Source organism: Branchiostoma lanceolatum, chromosome 10 (assembly GCF_035083965.1).
Source record: "Branchiostoma lanceolatum isolate klBraLanc5 chromosome 10, klBraLanc5.hap2, whole genome shotgun sequence".
In the NCBI taxonomy this organism is placed as follows: Eukaryota; Metazoa; Chordata; class Leptocardii; order Amphioxiformes; family Branchiostomatidae; genus Branchiostoma; species Branchiostoma lanceolatum.
The window spans coordinates 6,074,783-6,095,102 of NC_089731.1; the positions used below are offsets into that span (position 1 = coordinate 6,074,783).

Here is a 20,320-nt window from a genome sequence, read left to right on the forward strand (position 1 = left end):
AGAAACAAGCCCAGTCATTTGGAAGTGACGAATTTTTGTCAGGTAGTTCTTGTCGGTAAGTTCAAGTTTCGGTCCGGTGTCCAAGGTGGGAAATATCCTACGTAATCAATTCTCCGTTTTCGTTGCGTTCAACAATTGCTGTAACTACCGTATCGCAGCTCTGTTACGCCACAGCCGTTTGAATCTCCAGATGGAACGTCATTGACCGAATGTGATTCCAGAACGCCTGCTGTTCCCTTGACTACCGCTTGAGACCATATGTGCACGTGAGATGACAATGCCAGAGTGGAGTTTCACATGTAACACAGTTACTATGAAACTTTACCTAAGAACAATCGCGGTCGTGTTGCTGGTGGTTTTGCAGTTCAACTCTAGATATGTCCTGGCTGTAGAAGGTATGGACTTCTCACCTTTTCGAGTGTTCGATTTGGCATCGTTTAGTTGCTTTATGCCTTTATATTCTATTACCATTGACATACTTATTTACTTTTGTAGAATTCAGATAAATGTTGTCTCCGTACGTTGCACTAAAGTTTATCTGTTTGTCAGTGTTAGTTCGTTTCTTGATGATAATGATAGGCAACCTCCAATGTACATATACCACATCTGCTTAGAGATTAATTTTAGTCATATACTTTCCAGAAACCGGGCGGAGAAAGTGGTCCTCGTGGTCGGCGTGTTCCCAGACGTGCGGCGAGGGCGTGAGGACGCGGTCTCGACAGTGCCATGGCTCGGACTGCAGAGCCCACCAGTCCCGCCAGGGGTTGCTACAGAGCGCACCGTGCCACCAGGAGGCGTGTCTTGGTCAGTGGGAAGAGTGGGGAGCCTGGGGCGACTGTAGCGTGACCTGTGGGTCCGGTAGCAGGATTCGTACCCGTGTGTGTTCTACTGGGGCTGGGCAGTGTGAGGGACCCGACACAAACACCGAGGAATGCAGCTTCGCCGGCCACTGTCCTGCTGAAGGTACAAGCATGTCGATGGCAATCAACCTCTCTTCCAATATGTTTCAATATCAGATGAATAAAAATCATACCTCAAATTTCCTTTTATTCTCTTTTAATGCTAACATATAAAGATATCAAAGTCGCGTTGCCAAAACAATCCAATATGAGGATAAGTCGGGTACGTTAAGTCAAATCAAGGCTAGCTACAGCCTACAAACGCAATAATAACTTTCTGTTCTGGCGGTTATATGATCTTCAGTTACATTACGGATCCAGCTACTCTCTAACAAACGGGTTGGATGCATAGGCATGGGGAGAGTATTGCCTTCTTTTGACTTCCCCTTTTTCTGAACGTTGCCGGTTCAACCTCTGCTTGGAGAGTGGAATCAGTCTGATTTCCTACTTTCTAAACGTTCAGAAAATGAAGCTAAGAAGATGAAGACTATGTGGTCGTCGTGGACATCGTGGACTAACTGCAGCCAACCGTGCGGCGCGGGTCTGACGTACCGGCGGCGGGTCTGCCTGCAGGGGTGCCGGCAGCACGGTGTGCTGGAGGAGTCCCGCGTGCAGAGGAAACTGTGCAACACGCAGTCGTGTCAGAACAATGGTCAGTATGGCAAGGCTTATCTCCAGGCTTATAATTATCTCCAAGCATATTCTCAGCATATGGAAGTTCACCTTGTGTCGGTATATAACATTACTGAAGAGTCAAGTTCAACACAGGAGAATGGACTCTGGTCTTCTTCAGGATGACTGTCAACCCGATTGCTCAGAGCACGTGACCTAACATGAGCACTGGGTCAACGATGGTTGGAAGTTCACATCGTCCCCCGTCCCCGCCCTCTGGTAGTTTCTACCAGATTAGTACTCCTTTAGTGGCTGAAACAAAAACAAAATTGACCAAATAGAGTGAATAATTTGCTCTACATCATGTTTTACTGGTACATTGTACTTCTATAGCCAGCTGCCTCCTCAGTCAAATTATTACGGACAAATTTTACTACTTTTACTACTAGTCTGATAGAGACTTACATACTTGCCTGGACACAGACGAGGGGCCCGGGGACTTTCAACAACCTTTGACTCATTGCTCACGTCTTTGCAATAAATTGTTGACGTAATCATTTTATGTGTACGAAGGATAGCCTGATTTCACAACATCACTAGGACATCTTCTTTTGCAGACAACAATGACTTGACCCCCCATACTGACAAGCACAAGACGGAGAACAAGCACAACATCATAAACACTGTAGAAGTTGCTGCTAGTAACGACAAACTGGCGAGTTATGACAAAGCAGAGCCGACGTCACGTGGGCATTCAAAACATCATCACAGAAGGAAGACTAAGAGAGGAGGACTGGGAGGCGGGTACCAAGGACCGACATCATCAGTGACGCAGGAGTCACGTGAGCAAGCGGATCTAGAAGCGCTTCTGACTAAGATGAAAAGTAAGTTGTGGGGAATAATTGTCGGAAATTGATACATGAAAATTGTGGGAAAATATAGAGTGTTCTATTCAACATTCTTGACAATTGGAGATATCAGGTAGCGATCATGTATCTCAATTCTAATCTGTAGCAAGCAATGTATTTTTGTGTCTCACCTATAAGGTGAACAGACAAACCATGCGTACCACTTAAATACGGCGTATACAAACGCCATAGCAAAGGTGTGAAAGAAAAGCCAGAGGAAACATCGAGTACACGTATCTGTTTATGGCGGCTGTTTTTCTTCAGGTGGGGATGTAGCTCAGAGGTAGAGCGCTCGCTTCGCATGTGAGAGGCCCCGGGTTCAATCCCCGGCATCTCCAAATCTTCTTTTTGCCATCATCGAAACTGATGGACCATCTATTATTGGGAAGGACAAACTACCATTCCTGTCTCAGGGCTGCCCAACCAGCCGGTGGCTACTATTATAATTACAAATCGAGCCGCCGCCATTACTTCAAAGTTTCAAAGTGAAGGTACATGAAGTCACCTTTACAATTTTACTTGCCAACAACAGTTGCAGTGCGCTTGTTTTCTCACGCATGCGTACAGCATCACTTGCAACTTGGAGAGAGTAGCTACATTTATTGAGCCAGTATGAGACAGCCGAGCGATACACAAGGTGTTTATGTTACAGAGGCTATAAAACCACGAGCTCCTTGCTTTAGGGAAAGCCAAAATGATCGGTTGAACGCCATTCATCCTATGTATTTATGTATTGAACCATATGACTCCTAGTCTGAAAATAGCGTAACCAACGCTGCTGCCAAAAATGAGGTGGAACTGCAATAAAGCAAGCCGCGATCCGAAAACTAATTATAAAGCGTTTCGGAAACAAATTGCTGCTACCGAACAAATGAATAGACAATTGACTAAGATCTTTTCTGTCCTTCGTTTTCGATGAACACAAAAAGAAGATTTGGAGATGCCGGGGATTGAACCCGGGGCCTCTCACATGCGAAGCGAGCGCTCTACCTCTGAGCTACATCCCCACCTGGAAAATGGAATGTCCAATCAGACATTGATTCCGGTTTGTTTTTTCATGCACTTTCGTGGTGTTTGATTTGTATATCGTACGTCTTTGTAGCAGACAACTCCCAGTTCACATTAGGCGAGGTACAGATTTCATTGACCAGGCGTAGTTAGAGGGGGAGCTGACAACCTTCCCTCGGACCAAGACAGACTCTCCTGGCCAATTATTCAATTTTTGCCGAATTCTACTATCCATGCACCTGTTGAAAGGCCTGTTGGAGGCTAAAATCGTTCGCTCCTCGCCCTCACAGAGTCCAACAGGTCACAGCGTCTTGTTTTATTTCCCAGCCGCGTATGGGGGACACTATCAACAACAACAACAACAACAACTGGGTGGAGAGTTGGAGGAGTGGACCACGTGGGGTTCGTGGGGCGCATGCTCCAAGACGTGCGGTGCCGGAACAGCCGTCCGGATCCGGACCTGCTCCGGAGGGAAGTGCGCGGGAACGTCCGAACTCTCGCAGCAGAAGTGCCACCTGGCGGATTGTGGTAGGTAGTTCAGGCACTTTTGAGCTCAAGATTTGAGATTTTGAGACTATGAATTTGGTTTGAATCTCCACTAAAATTCCTTAACATGATACGTTAGTTTCGGAGGAAAGTTATGATTAGCATACGTTGATGTCTATTATATACTAACTACATTAGGAAAGCACACTGCTTTAAAGATAACGATTAAAGATAACATATTGTACTTTGTTTCCAATATGTACATGAATGGATCCCTTCACATTAAAAAAATGGCCGGATAAATATACCTACTTATTTTATAGTTTTCAGAATGTTTCGGTTCTTTTCTGTATCACATTTATGTATCTAACTTTTCATAACAAAATGTGGCCCAGCTGTTTTTCTACTTCTTTATCTCTTCTGAAACACATATACTGTATACAGTTACCAAACTTTTCGTACCATCTTTTTGTGCAAGGCAGCATATGGATTTATCATAAGGGTTGCTAAGTTGTCTATTAGTAAGAAGCTCAATTTCCTTAGGGGGCTGTCACACTAGCATATATCAAGTCTATATTGATATCCGTATCAATTATCTTATTGTGTTATTCTGCAAATTTGAAATACATCCACAGATTCTATAGTTACTAAACAGTCAGAGAATATTCCACATCAATCCATGTAGAAAAATACTTTAAAGCAAGGTATGTCCTTTCATTAAAAAAATTGATACAGAACTTATACGGACTCGTAGGTATACGGACTCTGACAGTTGTCTATATGTGCTGTTGCAGATGTGAGCGCTGTCAAACCAACAACCGAGGTCCCATGTTACGACACCTTGTGTGAGCAGAAGAAAATGTTCACGTATCTGAAGACGATGGTGGAAGGTACGCATGTCATAAACACCTGAACATTTTGTTCTCACTCTGCAAGATTCAAGCATAATTATTTCCCCTGTCCAAATTATAGAATGATTTTGGAGTAGAATCTAGGCCCACTTTCTAAGACATAGTTCCCCCCAGTTTTTATGATGTATTTAATATCAAACTGTCCTTTCTATGACCACAAAAGAAGCAGGCCTTTAAACACACATATCTCATATTACAGAAAAAGTAGCATCTTTCTTCTTCCACTGGGAGTCAAAGTTCAGAGTTAGGATAGAGCGTGTCATGTGATATTGCTCTTCATTGCTTGTTCATCTTTGTCCTGTTTCTTGCAATTAACCTTTGGGCAAGAAATTGCAACAAACTTGTGAATCCCTGGGTAACTCAATATGAGCTCAACTTTGTTGAAAAGTAGCCAAAGGGCCGAATAATGTCATTGATTTAAAGCTTTTCACCTTGTCTTACATACCTATAATGGAGTACAAACAGATGTACACACATATCACATCCATACTCACACACCAAAGAGCATACACAGTACCACACATATACATGTACACAGCATCGAAACATATCACACACATCATTGCACACATACATCAATACACATCTTGTTATATTACACATTCGTACACATATATGCATATACACATACACACACACCTGTGCACACACATAAGGTGAAACTCCCTGCCTGAGTTAAAACTACCCATGTCTTGCAGAAGTCCTACAGGATGAAGGGAAGCTACTCCAGACGGCTAAACGTGCTGAGTACGAGGTCCCTGCGATCCTGATCGGTACTATGATCCTCCTCCTGGCCATCATCATGCTGTGTGTCATCAGGTGTGTGGACAGAAAGATGGAGGAAAACAGGAGAATTAAGAGGGAAGCCAAGCGGAAACAGAAAGAGAAAAACCAAGTCGGCCTGCCATCAACTTCAAGGTCCTTTACATCTATGAAGTAGAGGGGGGGATGTCTTCCTTGCGATATTGGGCAAACATCTTGAAACTTGATTCCGCTAAGGAATATACAAGTTCTCTTTTTATTTCAAAGGATGGATCTGTATTGATGTAAAAAATCTAGTATTTCATTTTGAGGATTTTGAAAAAAATTAAACATGGCACAGTGATTTTTCCCATCGAGTATATGTATTTATTTTCGAGAGTTCTGTACTTGTACAGTATTGCATGTCTGTGGTTCATGGTTTAAAATGCACATGCAAAAGGTCAAAGTTGTAAACAGTTCTTCTCCAAGTCATGCAACAGACATGTTCTGTTTATGTCTCAGTGTCCTTCAACTTTGACATTAAGTGCATCACAGTGTATGCACAGTTCAAATAGTGAACCAGCTTATTTGACTATTTCGTTCTCCTAACTATGCTGTACGAAACAATCTTAGAACATTGCATATCCTCACATTAGTTTCCCTGCAAGTTCTATATTGACATCAAGTACATTCATATTGGCAAGTATTTCCTGGTCAAAACAGTGATAGGGAAATAAATGACTAGTTGGAGAAGATCCCATCTCGTTTCTTTACTTCCCCTATTCAACATATGTTTGAACTGTCTGTCCATATATAGTATGCTAGTTACATAAATACATCCAGTTTGTAAACATTGCACCCAGCTTTCAACAGTTGTTTCCTGATTTTGCCCTTAAACATTGAAAAAATGATCACATATGATTTACAAACTATGTCCATTCAGAAGACTATCCAAAAGCACAATTATGCTAGTCTTCCATAGGCTGGTTCGAGGCACTAATATTTGTAACACCACTAAATTACAGCATGTTTACCATCAGCAATGGAATCACCCAGTTATAACACAACTTCATTTCATCCATTTTACTCTTTTAGTGCTATCAATGTCTAGTTGACATCCTTCTCTCTCTCCATTTATTCCATTACATTACAATTTCATACTTGCAACTTTGGCAACACTTGTGCTTTTTTTGGTCCTTCTACATTTCAAAATTCTTAACCACTGTAAATCTAATATTAACATTCTGATCTTAAAAACATGTTGATTATTCATTAGCATGCTAGAACATGGATCCAGAACTGGAGCGACAAGATATTATGATGATGATGCTAGAAATTAGAATATCATCATCTCACCAAAAGTGTTTAAAGGGACGATATACTGGTATGCCCGTCCATTCAACATTGCACATGTTCGCAAAGAATAATATATGGGTCAAGATACATAACGATCCTTTCACATGTCTAGTCTAAACTAATAAAAGCACTTGTGCTGTATTTCTGTTCACAAACAGTATTTTTGTTTACCATCAATCTATTGATTTTATGCCATCATCGTGAAACAAAAACCTTTCCACCAACTTTGGTTTTAATTGGTTAACACAATTATCTATAATTTTACATTATACAACACCCAAGTAAAATGTACTGGTCCCCTGCTTGCACAACTTTGTGGCTCAAGTGCTGTAGAAAGGGCCCTGCCTTAGCCACTTAACAGTGCGGGAAGGATTTTAACTTAACTTCCATAGTTCAGTGAATAATCCTAGGAATATGTGTACAACTTTACTATTATTTGTTCTTTGGGAAAGTGAATTCGGTAAAGACAACATAGAATAGCCTCCAAGATTTTGACAATTCTGTCAATTCCCGTCACAATGTTGCAAAGACTATGCAAGAGGAGAATACATCACTTTTCCTGAAGTAAAATCCTAATAACTTCATGTGCTTACTTTGTGACGTACTTGTGCGTTTGAACTTCAACTTTTAACAAAATAGACACTTCTACACATGGAATAGATACTATGCATTTCTTTGGAACAAGCTAAAAAGCTTTAAAATAAAGCGAAAGCTTTTTGACAGACTAAAAGGAAGCTGGCGCATCTGGTGCAACATAAAACAGAGTAAACCATGCAGCATTAAGCACCCAGAGCTTGTATAGATAGAAACATGTACTTGTTACATATACATGTATTTTGAACTTAATTTGAGGTTACGGTCTCTTTTTGTGTTAGAAGCTAGCCTGGTATCCCTCCTACTTTACATTTGTAGCTCCTCTGATCGCTTCCCTGCCAAATAGTCTGGCACCCATTCCCATTTAACCTTTAGCACACTGAAGTAGCTGTTTGGCACCCCATTCTGTATTGGTTACAAAGTTAGGCAGCAGGGAGAATATCAAACATTTGGCAATAACATCATTGATTATTTTGGGCATCGATTATCTATATAACCAGTGTGACTGGCAATGAACTTCCAAGCTTGTTCAAGACCTGGTACCAGCCATAACAGAGGACCATGTGACTCGGAGCCAATCAGAGCTCTATCATATATTTTATGCAAAAATTAGATACCATTTGGTCCTCTATTAACAGGTACCAGACTAGTGCTATTTGGCAGTGAGGCTTTCAGAGGAGCAAACTGAAGCTAGAATAGGGTGGATACCAGGCTATAGCTAGCTTCAAAATCACCTGATTGAAGTACATACAACTGACAACCTATTATCACAACATAGGGGTGAACATCAGTCACAATATTTCTACAGTTCATTACTGACTGAGTACTAACCTTCTCTAAAGCACTTTACGGCTTTCAGAACCAAATCTAGGGCTTAATCCATGGCATCCAGACCAATAAGACCCACAGGGTCTGAAATTTCACCCCTGTACCTGACATACATTTCACTTCATAGAGATACATGTACATGTACTCTACCCATCACAAGCACCTTTCTTTACAATAGACTAAATCTATTTACTACTAGACCAATCACAGCTTCCCATCATGATTACATGAGTACTAGGTCAGCCAATAGAAGACAAGCTACATCTAATTTTTCATTTCTATGATAGACTATGTTTTTATGTCACATTTCTTTAGACATATACGTTGGGCTTTAGGATAGGCCTATCTTGGGTACTGATGTGCACTTTTGAAACAGTAATTTTTTTATCAGCATTTTCAAGAACTTCTTTCTAAGTTGTTGACTGTGATTCTAAGACAAACGACGTCACACCAAGATGGTCCCGTCAGCAGACTCCAGGATGGGGGTTGTGTCTTCAGACTTCTCCTCTTCCTCTTCTTCTGCACCATAGATAAAGAACTGTAGAAATAACTGGGACAGAGTCAAGGACGGGGAAACGTAGAAGGCGTTGTAGATACAAACAGTTTCTTACAGATTTTAAGAATGTTTTATAACCAAAGAAAATCCCATGACCTGAAATGTCAGGCATTTCTGATATACATGTACCTCTAATTCTACCACCTCCTTACCTCCTTAAAAGTTATCCTTACAACTCTACTTTCTGCCAAAGTCAAGTCTGACCTTTGCAGTGACATCATCTTTCCACACACTTCCTGTCAGTGTCACTCAACTGTATCTACATAACTAGAAAAACACACCACATCAAACACACAGGCACACTGAAAATAAATCAGTGTACACAGAGGTGATAAGGATTGACAGCCGAATGAAGGTATTCTCCAAGCACAGGTTTCTGTCTGGGGCTAAGGGTGGCCGTGATTGTTAACGCTGCACTTGAAATTCCCGGACACTCCTACCCCTGACCCAAACCTCTGCTTGGAGAATAGAATAAAGGAACCCAGTTTAATGAAGGATACGGTTGAGTCGAAGGTCATGGTGCCGAGACTGCCGACGAGCCAGGGCAGGTGGCGGATGATGAAGTACCCCTGGGTGCTCTGCAGCAGGATCTGGAGTCCGTACAGCAGGTTCCCCAGGATGGCCAGCGAGAACATCCAGATAGACAGGCCTTCAGTCGACTTACGCTTCCACTGGGGGGAAAGAAGCAAACATAAACAGGGAGAACATCCAGATAGACAAGCCTTCTGTCGACTTACGCTTCCACTGGGGGGAAAGAAGCAAACATAAACAGGGAGAACATCCAGATAGACAAGCCTTCTGTCGACTTACGCTTCCACTGGGGGGAAAGAAGCAAACATAAACAGGAGAACATCCAGATAGACAGGCCTTCTGTCGACTTACGCTTCCACTGGGGGGAAAGAAGCAAACATAAACAGGAGAACATCCAGATAGACAGGCCTTCTGTTGACTTACACTTCCACTGGGGGGAAAGAAGCAAACATAAACAGGAGAACATCCAGATAGACAGGCCTTCTGTTGACTTACGCTTCCACTGGGGGTACAGAAAGAAACATAAACAGGGAGAACATCCAGATAGACAGACCTTCTGTTGACTTTCGCTTCCACTGGGGGGAAAGAAACAAACATAAACAGGAGAACATCCAGATAGACAGGATTTCTGTCGACTTACGCTTCCACTGGGGGGAAAGAAGCAAACATAAACAGGGGAACATCCAGATAGACAGGATTTCTGTCGACTTACGCTTCCACTGGGGGGAAAGAAGCAAACACAAACAGGAGAACATCCAGATAGACAGGCCTTCTGTTGACTTACGCTTCCACTGGGGGGAAAGAAGCAAACAGAAACAGGGAGAACATCCAGATAGATAGGCCTTCTGTCGACTTACGCTTCCACTGGGGGCACAGAAATAAACATAAACAGGAGAACATCCAGATAGACAGGCCTTCTGTCGACTTACGCTTCCACTGGGGGTACAGAAATAAACATAAACGGGAGAATATGCCGATAGACAGGCCTTCTGTTGACTTACGCTTCCACTGGGGGAAAAGACAATTATACAGATCACACCTTATGGAACGTTTCACGTGACGTCTTAGGAACACCAATAGATGCAGCTGTTCGCATTTCAGCGAAACATAGCTCAAGTGTTTTTAGACATCTAAAGATGAAGATATTTGTGTTAACATCAATCATGTTGCGTTATGAGGAATGCAACTTACATTTTTGTAGATTTGCGGCATGCGAGACCCAAGATACAGTATGGAAGAGACAATGCCGATGGCGTAGCCAACATCGCTCTCCACATCCTGTGGGAAAAAGACACCATCTTAAAAATGCATGAGAAAATTACAAAAATACCATGAGAAAATTACAAAAATACCATACACTGATCTTAAAAAAGGACTTACCCCTGTCTGAAGGGCGATAAAAAAAGAAATAAAGTTGTGGAAATTATGACATCAAGTTGGCAAAAATGACTTCAACTGTAAAAAAGTATCTTCCAAAACCTACAAATTTTGGACAAAACAAGTTGTAAGCTGATCAAAGTAATTTGGCTTTTACATATAAAAGGAAAGTTTCAAATCTGTGCCATCTTATTATCAGGCAATGGCACAGATCATTGTACTGAATATACCTATCCTGATTTGTCCATCATAATCAGCAGTTCAACTGATGATAGCATGACAATTAGCGGTTGGACCAATTAGGGAGTGGCTGCATACAGTGAAAAATTTGCATTTTCATGTTTTTCTTTTGCATGTCTATGTTTTGACAGAGATGGGCGGGGCTATGGTATTGGTCTATTGTTTCACAATAACAAAAGTGTAAGAACAAGACCAGACTTACAGGAAAGATAGGGTGGTTCAGAAGAGATCGTCCTGAGGAGTGTTTGATGGTTGTCATGGCAACATCCTGTTGCCATGGAAACAGGCTGAAGACAAGGCTGTTCAGGGACAGCATCAGACAGCAGGAGAGGACAGCACCGTTGTTGACAGTAAAATCTTCACCCGCAGGAACAGCTAAGCTATTATCTGTGAGGAAACAGGGAAAATTTTTATCAAAAGTTTCTAAAACTCTAAGTTTTGAGAAACTGCACAGTTGCTCCACTGTCCAGTATTGCCATAGCAACAAATACATGTGAATAGCAATAAAAATATAACAACAAAATACCAAACAAAGGCTTACTTTTTCTCCTGTTCTTGATAAGACAGTGGAACCATTGTGTGATCATCAGGCAATCCATGAAGACATAGTATATCGCAGTGTACAGCTGTAGGGGAGGGGTGAAGAAATATGTCATCAGTGTTAATGCCTGCTCACTTCATATCGGGACAAACACAAAAAAATCAACCTTTAGCACTCTAAAGTAGCCGCTTGGCACCCCATTCCCTATTGGTTACAGAGTTAGGCAGCAGCTAGGGAGAAGGTTAAGAATCCCTATACACAATGTCTTAAATCCAAATTATTAACTATATCATATATGTTTGTTCTAGTAAAAGTGATATCGATCCAGTTAAGCTAACTAAAGAGCTCTTCTTCCACTGGTCATGACAGACTTATCAACTATCAAACTATCGTAGAGTGGAACTGTTACCGTCTGAAGTACTGTAGAGACATTCTCATTAGATAGCTTTAAACAATGTATACAGTTAGATATGCGGAGGTTAGATGTGACAGGTTGTTCGGTGTAATAGAACCAGCTGCTGCCTTTGAAGCTGGTGTGTTACGCCGAAGGGCAGTTATACTGGCTATATAGATTCAGATAGAGACAGAGAAGACAGGTTTTACAGTTTGAACCCGAATCTCTGGACCTAAACCTGCACTTGGACCTCATTCACCTGAACCAGTATTCACCTCTACTTCTACTTAGTTCTAGTTAAACGAATGTTTGATTCTGGACCTGACCTGTATGGGAAGTTGACCAGTGAGAACGCAGCCGATGAGGTTCGCCGTGTCCCCAAACAGCCACAGCAGTAGGAAGGGCAGCGACAGCGCCGTGTCAGCGTTACCGTTCTTCCAACCTTTGTACAGTTGACTGCAGAAAAATTGGATTAACATAGATCTGTTACATCATAGGGGAAAGCTTACACAAATGTGACTGCTTTATTTTCTCAGGGTTTGTGAAGAAAAGGCTGGATACAGGGAAAATTCAGAGAAAAATATCAATGATGACAGCCAGTGTCAAATGAGAAAAGTCAGGCTGGGCTAAAAAAATAGTGAGAGAAAGGGAAGGAAGGGATAAAAAAAATGCAAACACAAAGGACCTAAAAAAATGTACAAAATCTTTAATCTAAACCTTCCTGGTTCATTGCTAACATATTGGGGAATTTTTTGTTAATACTTTTAATTTTTTTTTTTTTTGGTCTGAACTGCAAGCATGTTCAACGTTCACAAGACAGGAATAACAGATGATTAACTGGACTGTGTGACTGTACATGAAGCATATGGGTCCAATATGTTGTGTAGGCCATATCAAATATACAGTTAATCTTCAACCAGATTATATAAACATTGTTGGCCTAGTTTTAAGAACAATTTCAATACAATGAATAAAATGTCAACACCTACAGCTATTCGTCCACATATTTTACAAGTTTATGTGTCAAGTCACACTAGCCAGGTGGTCACTTGTACAGGTTCACAACTTAATTTTATGTTTTATTTCATACAAGTCTGTTATCTATGTTCCACCTGTTCATGAAGGTCACAACATTAGGAAGTAGGTCATGGCTCAGGAATGTCACATGACAGTCATGTGACTGGTCAGAAGTCTCCAAGCAGATGTGGGAAAACAAAATCCTAACTTTTTTCCTAGAGCCCATTTTTAAAAGAATTCCTAACTGTTTATACCAAAGACATCCATACTATAATCATAGAATTGTGGCGCTATGAATATGATATTGTTTGGTGAAAGTTACCTGCTATCTGAATATATATTTTTACATTTACATGATTGTTCTTTAATACTATTAATTACTGGAAGCATTTTAATACTAGGATGAGTGTATGAAACATGTTGAATGGTGTCATGTGATATATTGCTACATCTATGTTAGCAATATTTGGAAAAAATATTTATCATATGACTAGACTGTACATACAGGTTTATGTGTTCAAGACGAATCCTACTTTATCCAAACAGACAGCTTTTGTGTGGTCAACTACTTAGCTCATTATCATTAATTAACATTGATTAACAACAGATTGGAGTATGCACTTGGCTCAATCATAGTGCTGTCTAGGACATAGGTATGCGTACTACTAGATGTGTAATTTTATAACAAGGAGGTTATAACTTATATTATAAAAAAATACTATCTCACTCTACTCTAGGTTAGATTGTATATAGCTTGTTAGCTGCAACTGTTAGTTCACCATCATCAAACTAGACCTGCTGTATTCCTTTACCTGATCGATGAAGGCAAGACCATGGTCAACCTTTACGGGAGTTAAGCAGAACATGGCTCATAGTCGAGTCATACAATAGCAATCAAACTGGCTTGGCTTTATATAATGTTAACATAGAAGTTAGACCTAGAGCCTGTTAATGCTACTGGGTATATATTGAATCGCAGCATTGAAATGTTAATAAACAGAGAGAGGACCAATCACTGCAGAAGCAAAACACATGTCAACAAATCTATAGAACAAGGAAAACAAAAACAACAAGAAAATTGCCTCATACTTACGGTAGACTGACTACAATCCAGCATAATATAGACACCAGGCCCAAGATGAAGCCTGAATATTCTTTTGGACCAACCACGCACTGATGGAACGTGTGCCATATCCACTCTACGCCACCATGTTCCGAACAGTTCACGGGAAAGTCCGGGTCCAGCGTGGGGGTAGCGCTCCACTCGCGGGAGTCGTTGTAGGACAGTTGGAGGTAGTGCATGGTTTCTTATATTTCTCACACAGGTCACAAGTTTTTGTGACACGACACTTGAGTTCGAGACAACTCACTTTGGCCCTGCTGACCCAGTGGCAGTTGTTAGTTTACTCCCCTGGGGCCTTGCCCCCCTTCCTGGACAAGCAAGAACAAAAACAATATGTAAATTAGGCAAGAACTTGTTCAACAGATTATTTTGTCCGAGAACTGGCATAGACCTTCATTGTATATGTAGTAAGAGTAACTAAGACAGAAAAAAAATTTTATTCAGCTTCCCAATTAATATGAGTTGAAGGGCTGAAAGCAATCTTTTTTATTAGCATGCCAATTGGCATTACTGTGAATTGTTTTCACAGTTGAAACTGCCGTAGAAATACATTACAAGCCAGAACATGTACATATTGAAGTTATAGGTTCTCAGTGAGTGGTCACCATGAAAACCAGAGCATATTTGAGGATTTACAGCAGTTTACTGATGTTGAACAAGTTATCAAATAAGTGAGGCCATACTAGACAACCCCCCTCCCAATTTGCAATTCTGAGATAAGCAAGACACAAATTCACAAGTGGACATGCCTGCATAATCATGAATATATAATTGATCACAGAACCCCCTTGGTATAAACAACTAACTCTAGAGTATAAACATACTGCCTATCAAACTGCACCTCGTAGGAATTATTTGTTTTAAATAAGATTTGTGTTGTGCCCATCAAATGACATTGAATGCAGTGGGCTTAATATCATCTAAACTTGTCACAAACTACTGTCAATGTTTTCAGAAAATTATCGACTATGATATCCCCCTAAAACTTAACTGTCTAAACTAAAACAGAAGTTGAAAAATATTACACAACTTTTTAGGAACAACAGAAAAAGATTTCGTCGTGTCCATCAAATGATTTTGAATACACAATCACGGGATTAATGTCATTCAAACTTGTCACAAACTACTCTTTATGCTGTCAGAAAATTATAGATTATGATATTGGACTCAGCTCCCCTCTTATCATCGTCCAGGAAGTTGAAAAATACTAGTATTATTTAAACTTTTGGGGGAAAAATTATTTATTATAGCAGAATTCGTTGATCACACCAAAATAAAGTAAGCAAAAATACCGCCATTCTTACCTCACAAAGAACGCCGACGATCGCCGATGTTTTCACCTATCCAGATAACCTTTCTGTAGTCAACAAAACATTATTGATTTAATACATTACGATTAAAAGTAAACCTTGTGACTTTCTGAAGGTCTCAGAGAAGATGAACTTCCGCCATGATGACTTGATGACTGTCACATGACAATATGTGCAACGTGCAGGTCATAGGTCACAACTTTTGCTTGGCAACCAAAGAATTATTTTTATTTCACGATTCTTACGATAATTTGTATGAACATAGATATAATATCGTGAAAAAACAGTCGGGATTGAATTTTCTGATAGAATCAAACGACGGTAAGCTCATTATGTATCCATGACATCATCCGATTCGACCCGAAACTTTCCGGAAATTGCCGATTGTCTCCTTGCGGGCTATCGCAAGAAGGTACGCCATATTGATGTGTTGCTCTCGAGATCGTTGCCATCTAGCCCAAAATACATCATCTATTTCATAAGTGAGTACATATATACGTAGAAGAAGAATCGATCTTTCTAAATGTGTGGGTATTTTTGTTTTCCGCAGGAGATTCCCCTCATAGGAAACAAGCCTATAGGGGTCCTTCGTGGAAGGACTTCCATGCGATCTTGGTCAACCATTCATCGTGATCTGGACGTTTTGCAATGAGTTTAAAGCAAGGGAAGAACTCAACTGTCTCTCCAGGCCCTCAACAGATACAAGTACAAGCACAGAGTGGAGGACCTAATTCCAGAACGTATCCTTGTGCTACAAAAACTCGTGAGTAGCGGGGTAGGGGGAGGTGGGGTTGCAGTTTCAGCCATACCGGCCTGTGAAGAGAGGCCCGAAAAAATATGGGTTGGGTCTTTCTGGACTTCTCGCCTGTTTTTGCCTACGTAGCGGAATGTGTGAGATGCTAGCTTTACAGTTGTCATGTGTCGTGTTTGAAAAGTTGTGAAGTTGTGTGTGTGAGAGTAAAGCAGAAGTTTTGTTGTGTGAGCTCGTGTTGCGTCACGTTAAAGTGACACGTTTCCTCTACTGTACCTACACCGGCAAGCCGGCCATGTGACAAGATGGCCGCGCACGTACAGCCTTGCTTCACCCTCAAAGGAAAAAATACCCCCAAATTTTCACGTCTTCCAAGAACTCCTCACCTAAACTATCCTCAGAAAGCATGTTTGAGTCAGGACTTGTTGTCTGCGTTTGTTGTCGGTCACCTGAAAGCACGGGTCACCAGACGACCCTTTTCTCCATATTGTTAGGCAAATTTGCCACTGTTGAAAGAAGTGTGACCTTGCCATTTTTACCCAAATTCGCCAGAATATCCCCCATTATTTTGTCAAACCCACACGTTATTCCTGGGACGGTTGCTGTGAAAATGTGAACATTGTGTTGTAAGAAATGTTGTAGAATGATGTTAGCCAAGTGTTGATTTAATCAAGCAGGTAGATTTTGTTTCGCAGTAAATATTACAGCCATTGTTACTCATGCCATTTTCATACACAAATTGGCTACACTCATGTTCTATGTGTTAGAAATTCTAAGATTCCTGTGTATTGATATCAAGGTGAATATTACATATAGTTCGTAGTCGGACCTGTGATTGTACTGTAAATGGTTTACTTCAATTTGGTATTGTTTGAGACAATGAATGCAATATATGTAAAGCATATATAGCTATAAAACAGAGAAGTTATATTATTACAATTAGTGTAGATTATATTTAGACAACGTATTTGAATTTTTTTGGGTTGCTTCCTAATTGAACAACCCGTACACGGGAAAACTACTGGATGTTCAGTCGCTAAGACTACATTTTTCAGGGCCACAGGATGTTCTGTTATTTTTGTTTACACTTTGTTTGGTTTGGTTCATCTCAGAACCAGGAAACAACAACAGGAACAGAACCAGAGCCCTGTGATAATTACGGTAGTCCCTGTTTCCTATGGGAAAGTCCCATGTGTTCCACCTCTAACCATATAGAGATTAGAATTCATTGAAGAAAAGTTATTGATGATTTTATAACCTCAATATGGGTTACCAGTCATACATAATATAACAATATCTGTAGAGTTATAAGTGGGTTTTTATGTGTTTTCGGCTGTTATCATTCTAGCCCAGGCATGGAAGCGTAGGCGGCCTCGCCCTTCTTGCTCTTTTATTTCATTTCTCAGGAAGCAGAGTCAAGAGGTGACCTCATTTGGGCCAGGATGCACTAATCCGTTTTGCTGTGAAACTCTTTGCATTAACATGAGTTATTACCTGTGACAGATGCGTTGCCCTTTCAGCCAGACAGTCTATATTTGGACTCAAAAGCTAAACAACATAAATTCTCTTACAATAGCATGGATAGCAGAGGTGAAACCAGTCCTTAATTCACAGTATTCAGTGGTGATGTTTCAGAAAATAGCAGCACACCAGAGAAGACTTCTACTATCTTGATTTGTCTAATATATTACATCTTTGTAGTTAGAAGTCTTTGTGTAATGTTGGTAGTCAGGTTGACCTCTAACCTTTAGGCGGGCGCAGGTGTGTGCAGGTTCGGCCCTTCTTTGTTGGACTGTCTCGCAGCTATTCGCTGATGATGAACGCTTTCTCTTGGGAACGACGGTAAATACAAACAAAGGGTTGGTCGTGTGGCAGCTGGCTTTGAATGAAAAGAGGGTGAATCCCTATTGTCTCTGGGGGTATGATTGGTTTAAATCTAGGATCATATATTGTTATCCAGGTCCTCAAAGAGATTGCCTCTCTATCCCATTTTATTTACACACTTAGCCTATATCAATAGTAAAATCAACTGGATTTATAAGGTGTGTTATAGACATAATGAATGTTATCCTTTGTAATGAGTCAAGTCATAAACAGAATATCAGAGTACGAAAAATTTAGCCGACACGTTTTTGTAGTGGTCTTTCCTGTACGGTTTTGTTTAGTGACAAAACATAATTTTGGCAGGGTTTTTCCTAGTTGTGGTCTGGGTTGAAAGTCTTTGTTTTGTATAGCGGTTTCCTGATTTTTGTGTGATCTGAGTTGTAGAGGTGCATGTGTCTGGTACAGTGTGGTATGTTGGCCATGTTTAATTTAGCTGCGTGCAGTGCACGGGTGACTCATGGACCTTAGGTGGGGTCAGAAACAACAAGTGTACATACAGCTGCTCATTTGCATAAAGGTTAGCTCTCGGATAGCATTGTGTGCATATTCCATAACTGACAAAGAAAAATGAAAGATTTACATTGTACATGATTAGTTGTCAGTAGTTTTTCTGTCACATTTTTTGTGTCATTTCAAACCATTCACAGCCCGAATTGTTATATTGCTGTAAAATCTCTTTATTGTTCAGTTCGTAGATATTTTTTTGATTTGGACATTGTTGAAATACAGCAAATTCTACAATTCAGATTTCCATTGTCAGGTATGTAGGCTGCATAGGTATGGGGATATCCCTGTGAAGAAATAGCTTTCTATTTTGGGTGCTCCATGGCTGTATTTGGACCAGGGGCATTTACAATCGACCCAAAGGCTAGATGTTAAGGTACACATTATTGTATAGACAAAGAATGGTCATAAGCAGGGTTTTAAGGGAGGACTGCAAAAAAGAAAGTAGCAAATAGTAAGGAAAACGTGTAACAAATAATTGCAACAATGTGGTCGCAAACTGAGTTCTTTTTATCGCAAGCCTAGTCATTTTTCGGCAGCTAGAATATCTATTTTCTTTATTATTCTGTACTACTTAGAATGCTAGATGAACCTCAAGACTTTTGTTACTGAAGGTTTTGTAGTATCAGGTACTGTATGTTTAGGTCTGCATGAAATACCAAAATGAGAGAAGTATTTATTGCAAGGAACGCTGTTTTGAGCTCTGTTTAAGCTACAATGTGAACGACATGTTTTGGGATAGCACCCTGGCACCAGATGGTACAACACCGTCTTACCTGTTTACACGTGGAAATACCAAACCTTTGTGTGGTGCCCAAAAAAGTAACTGACAGCACGGCATGCTTCTCAGGACGATGACTTGGCAGTTTGCGGACAGTGCCCTCGACTGTGGCACAAAAGGGCTCAAATGTCACTGGTTAGAATATTACAGAAGGGATTGTGATCAAGTACTATAAATCATGAAATATTAGTCTTGGTTTGTTTGCATTTTCGTCCAGCAAAGGTGTACTCTGTCTTGTTACTAGGGTTGTTTCAACAAAGAGCTCAAAAACATCTCTTTTCCCCTACAGCAAGGTTAAGTCCACACAAAAATAAGTTCATTTACAGTATCAGTGCAAAATTCATTTGGATGGATACAGGGAAAAACATCAGTGTAATTTTTGCTATATTTTTCGTGAGTGTTTGTCTTCATCAAGTATTATGTATTCTTTGTATTTTTGACAGTTTTCTTTGTGCAAACTTTGCTATTCCTTCAAACACCCACCCCCCTCAGACGTCTCTTGTTACCCACCTTTTGTAACATGCACAGAAAAATTGACCACCTTCCTTTTGTAAACATCCACACACACCATACAGACAACCCTTTCTTCCTGGATGGGGGAATCGTGTGAGTGAAAAGGATTATGGGCCACCGATGATGCAATCAAAACAAAGGCCATGTTTTTGTCTGGGTCTGGCAACAGGAGAAGGTCTTTGCGCAAGGATCAGGGGTCAAGGTCCGCAACTCACTTTCTCCCAGGATTTCTTTGTGGTGAAAGTCGCTGTGAATTTTGGTAAATCCTTGTCTCTGTTGTAGTATTGTCGCAATGTAGAATTGTTGTATAAACCACTCAAAAAGAGGATGTAAATTTGACTCGCGAAACTCATTTGCTAAAGCGATTTCTTGGTGGTGAAAATTGCTGTTAATACAAGATAATTATTGTAGTATTTCAAGTGGATGTTTTGTTATTAGTGTGTGAGTGTGATGTT

The 20,320-nt window shown here is 40.6% G+C and overlaps 3 protein-coding genes and 2 non-coding genes across 17 annotated transcripts in view; 3 read left to right on the forward strand and 2 right to left on the reverse strand.

Moving 5' to 3' along the window:
- The first annotated feature begins 271 nt into the window (after positions 1-271).
- LOC136442816 (A disintegrin and metalloproteinase with thrombospondin motifs adt-2-like) lies at positions 272-6,323 on the forward strand. The gene is made up of 7 exons (XM_066439763.1): positions 272-395; positions 643-963; positions 1,363-1,551; positions 2,129-2,395; positions 3,755-3,955; positions 4,708-4,803; positions 5,523-6,323. The coding sequence occupies exons 1-7, from the start codon at positions 272-274 to the stop codon at positions 5,762-5,764; spliced, it is 1,440 nt and encodes a 479-aa protein (XP_066295860.1). The 3' UTR covers positions 5,765-6,323.
- Positions 2,686-2,757, forward strand: Trnaa-cgc (transfer RNA alanine (anticodon CGC)). Its single transcript has one exon. It is a non-coding gene; the product is annotated as a tRNA-Ala (tRNA).
- On the reverse strand, positions 3,355-3,426 carry Trnaa-cgc (transfer RNA alanine (anticodon CGC)). The gene has a single exon. It is a non-coding gene; the product is annotated as a tRNA-Ala (tRNA).
- LOC136442817 (lysosomal amino acid transporter 1 homolog) lies at positions 6,316-15,643 on the reverse strand. 3 transcript variants are annotated; one of them, XM_066439765.1, is made up of 8 exons: positions 15,427-15,611; positions 14,093-14,430; positions 12,309-12,438; positions 11,589-11,673; positions 11,250-11,434; positions 10,622-10,708; positions 9,400-9,570; positions 6,316-8,893 (listed from the first exon to the last, which is right to left on the reverse strand). In XM_066439765.1, exons 2-8 carry the CDS (start codon positions 14,299-14,301, stop codon positions 8,789-8,791), a joined length of 972 nt encoding a protein of 323 aa, XP_066295862.1. In that variant the 5' UTR covers positions 14,302-14,430; positions 15,427-15,611; the 3' UTR covers positions 6,316-8,788. The 3 variants fall into 3 exon arrangements, with proteins under 3 accessions (XP_066295862.1, XP_066295863.1, XP_066295861.1); XM_066439766.1 differs by lacking the exons at positions 6,316-8,893; positions 9,400-9,570 and adding an exon at positions 9,601-9,716 and having other exon boundaries at positions 15,427-15,643; XM_066439764.1 differs by lacking the exons at positions 6,316-8,893; positions 9,400-9,570 and adding an exon at positions 9,723-10,221 and having other exon boundaries at positions 15,427-15,643.
- An 85-nt stretch (positions 15,644-15,728) lies between these two features.
- The window catches only part of LOC136442813 (eukaryotic translation initiation factor 4 gamma 1-like), a 54,735-nt gene continuing 50,143 nt past the window's right edge, over positions 15,729-20,320 (forward strand). For 10 of the 11 annotated variants that reach the window (XM_066439750.1, XM_066439759.1, XM_066439754.1 and 7 more), the window contains exons 1-2: positions 15,729-15,844; positions 15,983-16,172. In XM_066439750.1, coding sequence (XP_066295847.1) covers positions 16,081-16,172 — 92 coding nt within the window. In that variant the 5' untranslated portion in view covers positions 15,729-15,844; positions 15,983-16,080. Of the gene's footprint in view, positions 15,845-15,982; positions 16,196-20,320 lie in introns of all 11 variants that reach the window. The other variant, XM_066439751.1, reaches the window with a different exon arrangement.

What these genes read in the sequence shown, in the direction of transcription:
- LOC136442816 (XM_066439763.1), top strand. Translation starts at nt 272, where the DNA reads ATGACAATGCCAGAGTGGAGTTTCACATGTAACACAGTTACTATGAAA. An exon ending in GCTTCTGACTAAGATGAAAA is followed by an intron (nt 2,396 to 3,754) that starts GTAAGTTGTGGG and finishes TTTATTTCCCAG; the next exon opens with CCGCGTATGGGGGACACTAT. An exon ending in TCTGAAGACGATGGTGGAAG is followed by an intron (nt 4,804 to 5,522) that starts GTACGCATGTCA and finishes CATGTCTTGCAG; the next exon opens with AAGTCCTACAGGATGAAGGG.
- LOC136442817 (XM_066439764.1), bottom strand. Translation starts at nt 14,301, where the DNA reads ATGCACTACCTCCAACTGTCCTACAACGACTCCCGCGAGTGGAGCGCT. An exon ending in CTGGTCAACTTCCCATACAG is followed by an intron (nt 11,674 to 12,308) that starts GTCAGGTCCAGA and finishes CCTCCCCTACAG; the next exon opens with CTGTACACTGCGATATACTA. An exon ending in TGAACCACCCTATCTTTCCT is followed by an intron (nt 10,709 to 11,249) that starts GTAAGTCTGGTC and finishes TTTTTCCCACAG; the next exon opens with GATGTGGAGAGCGATGTTGG.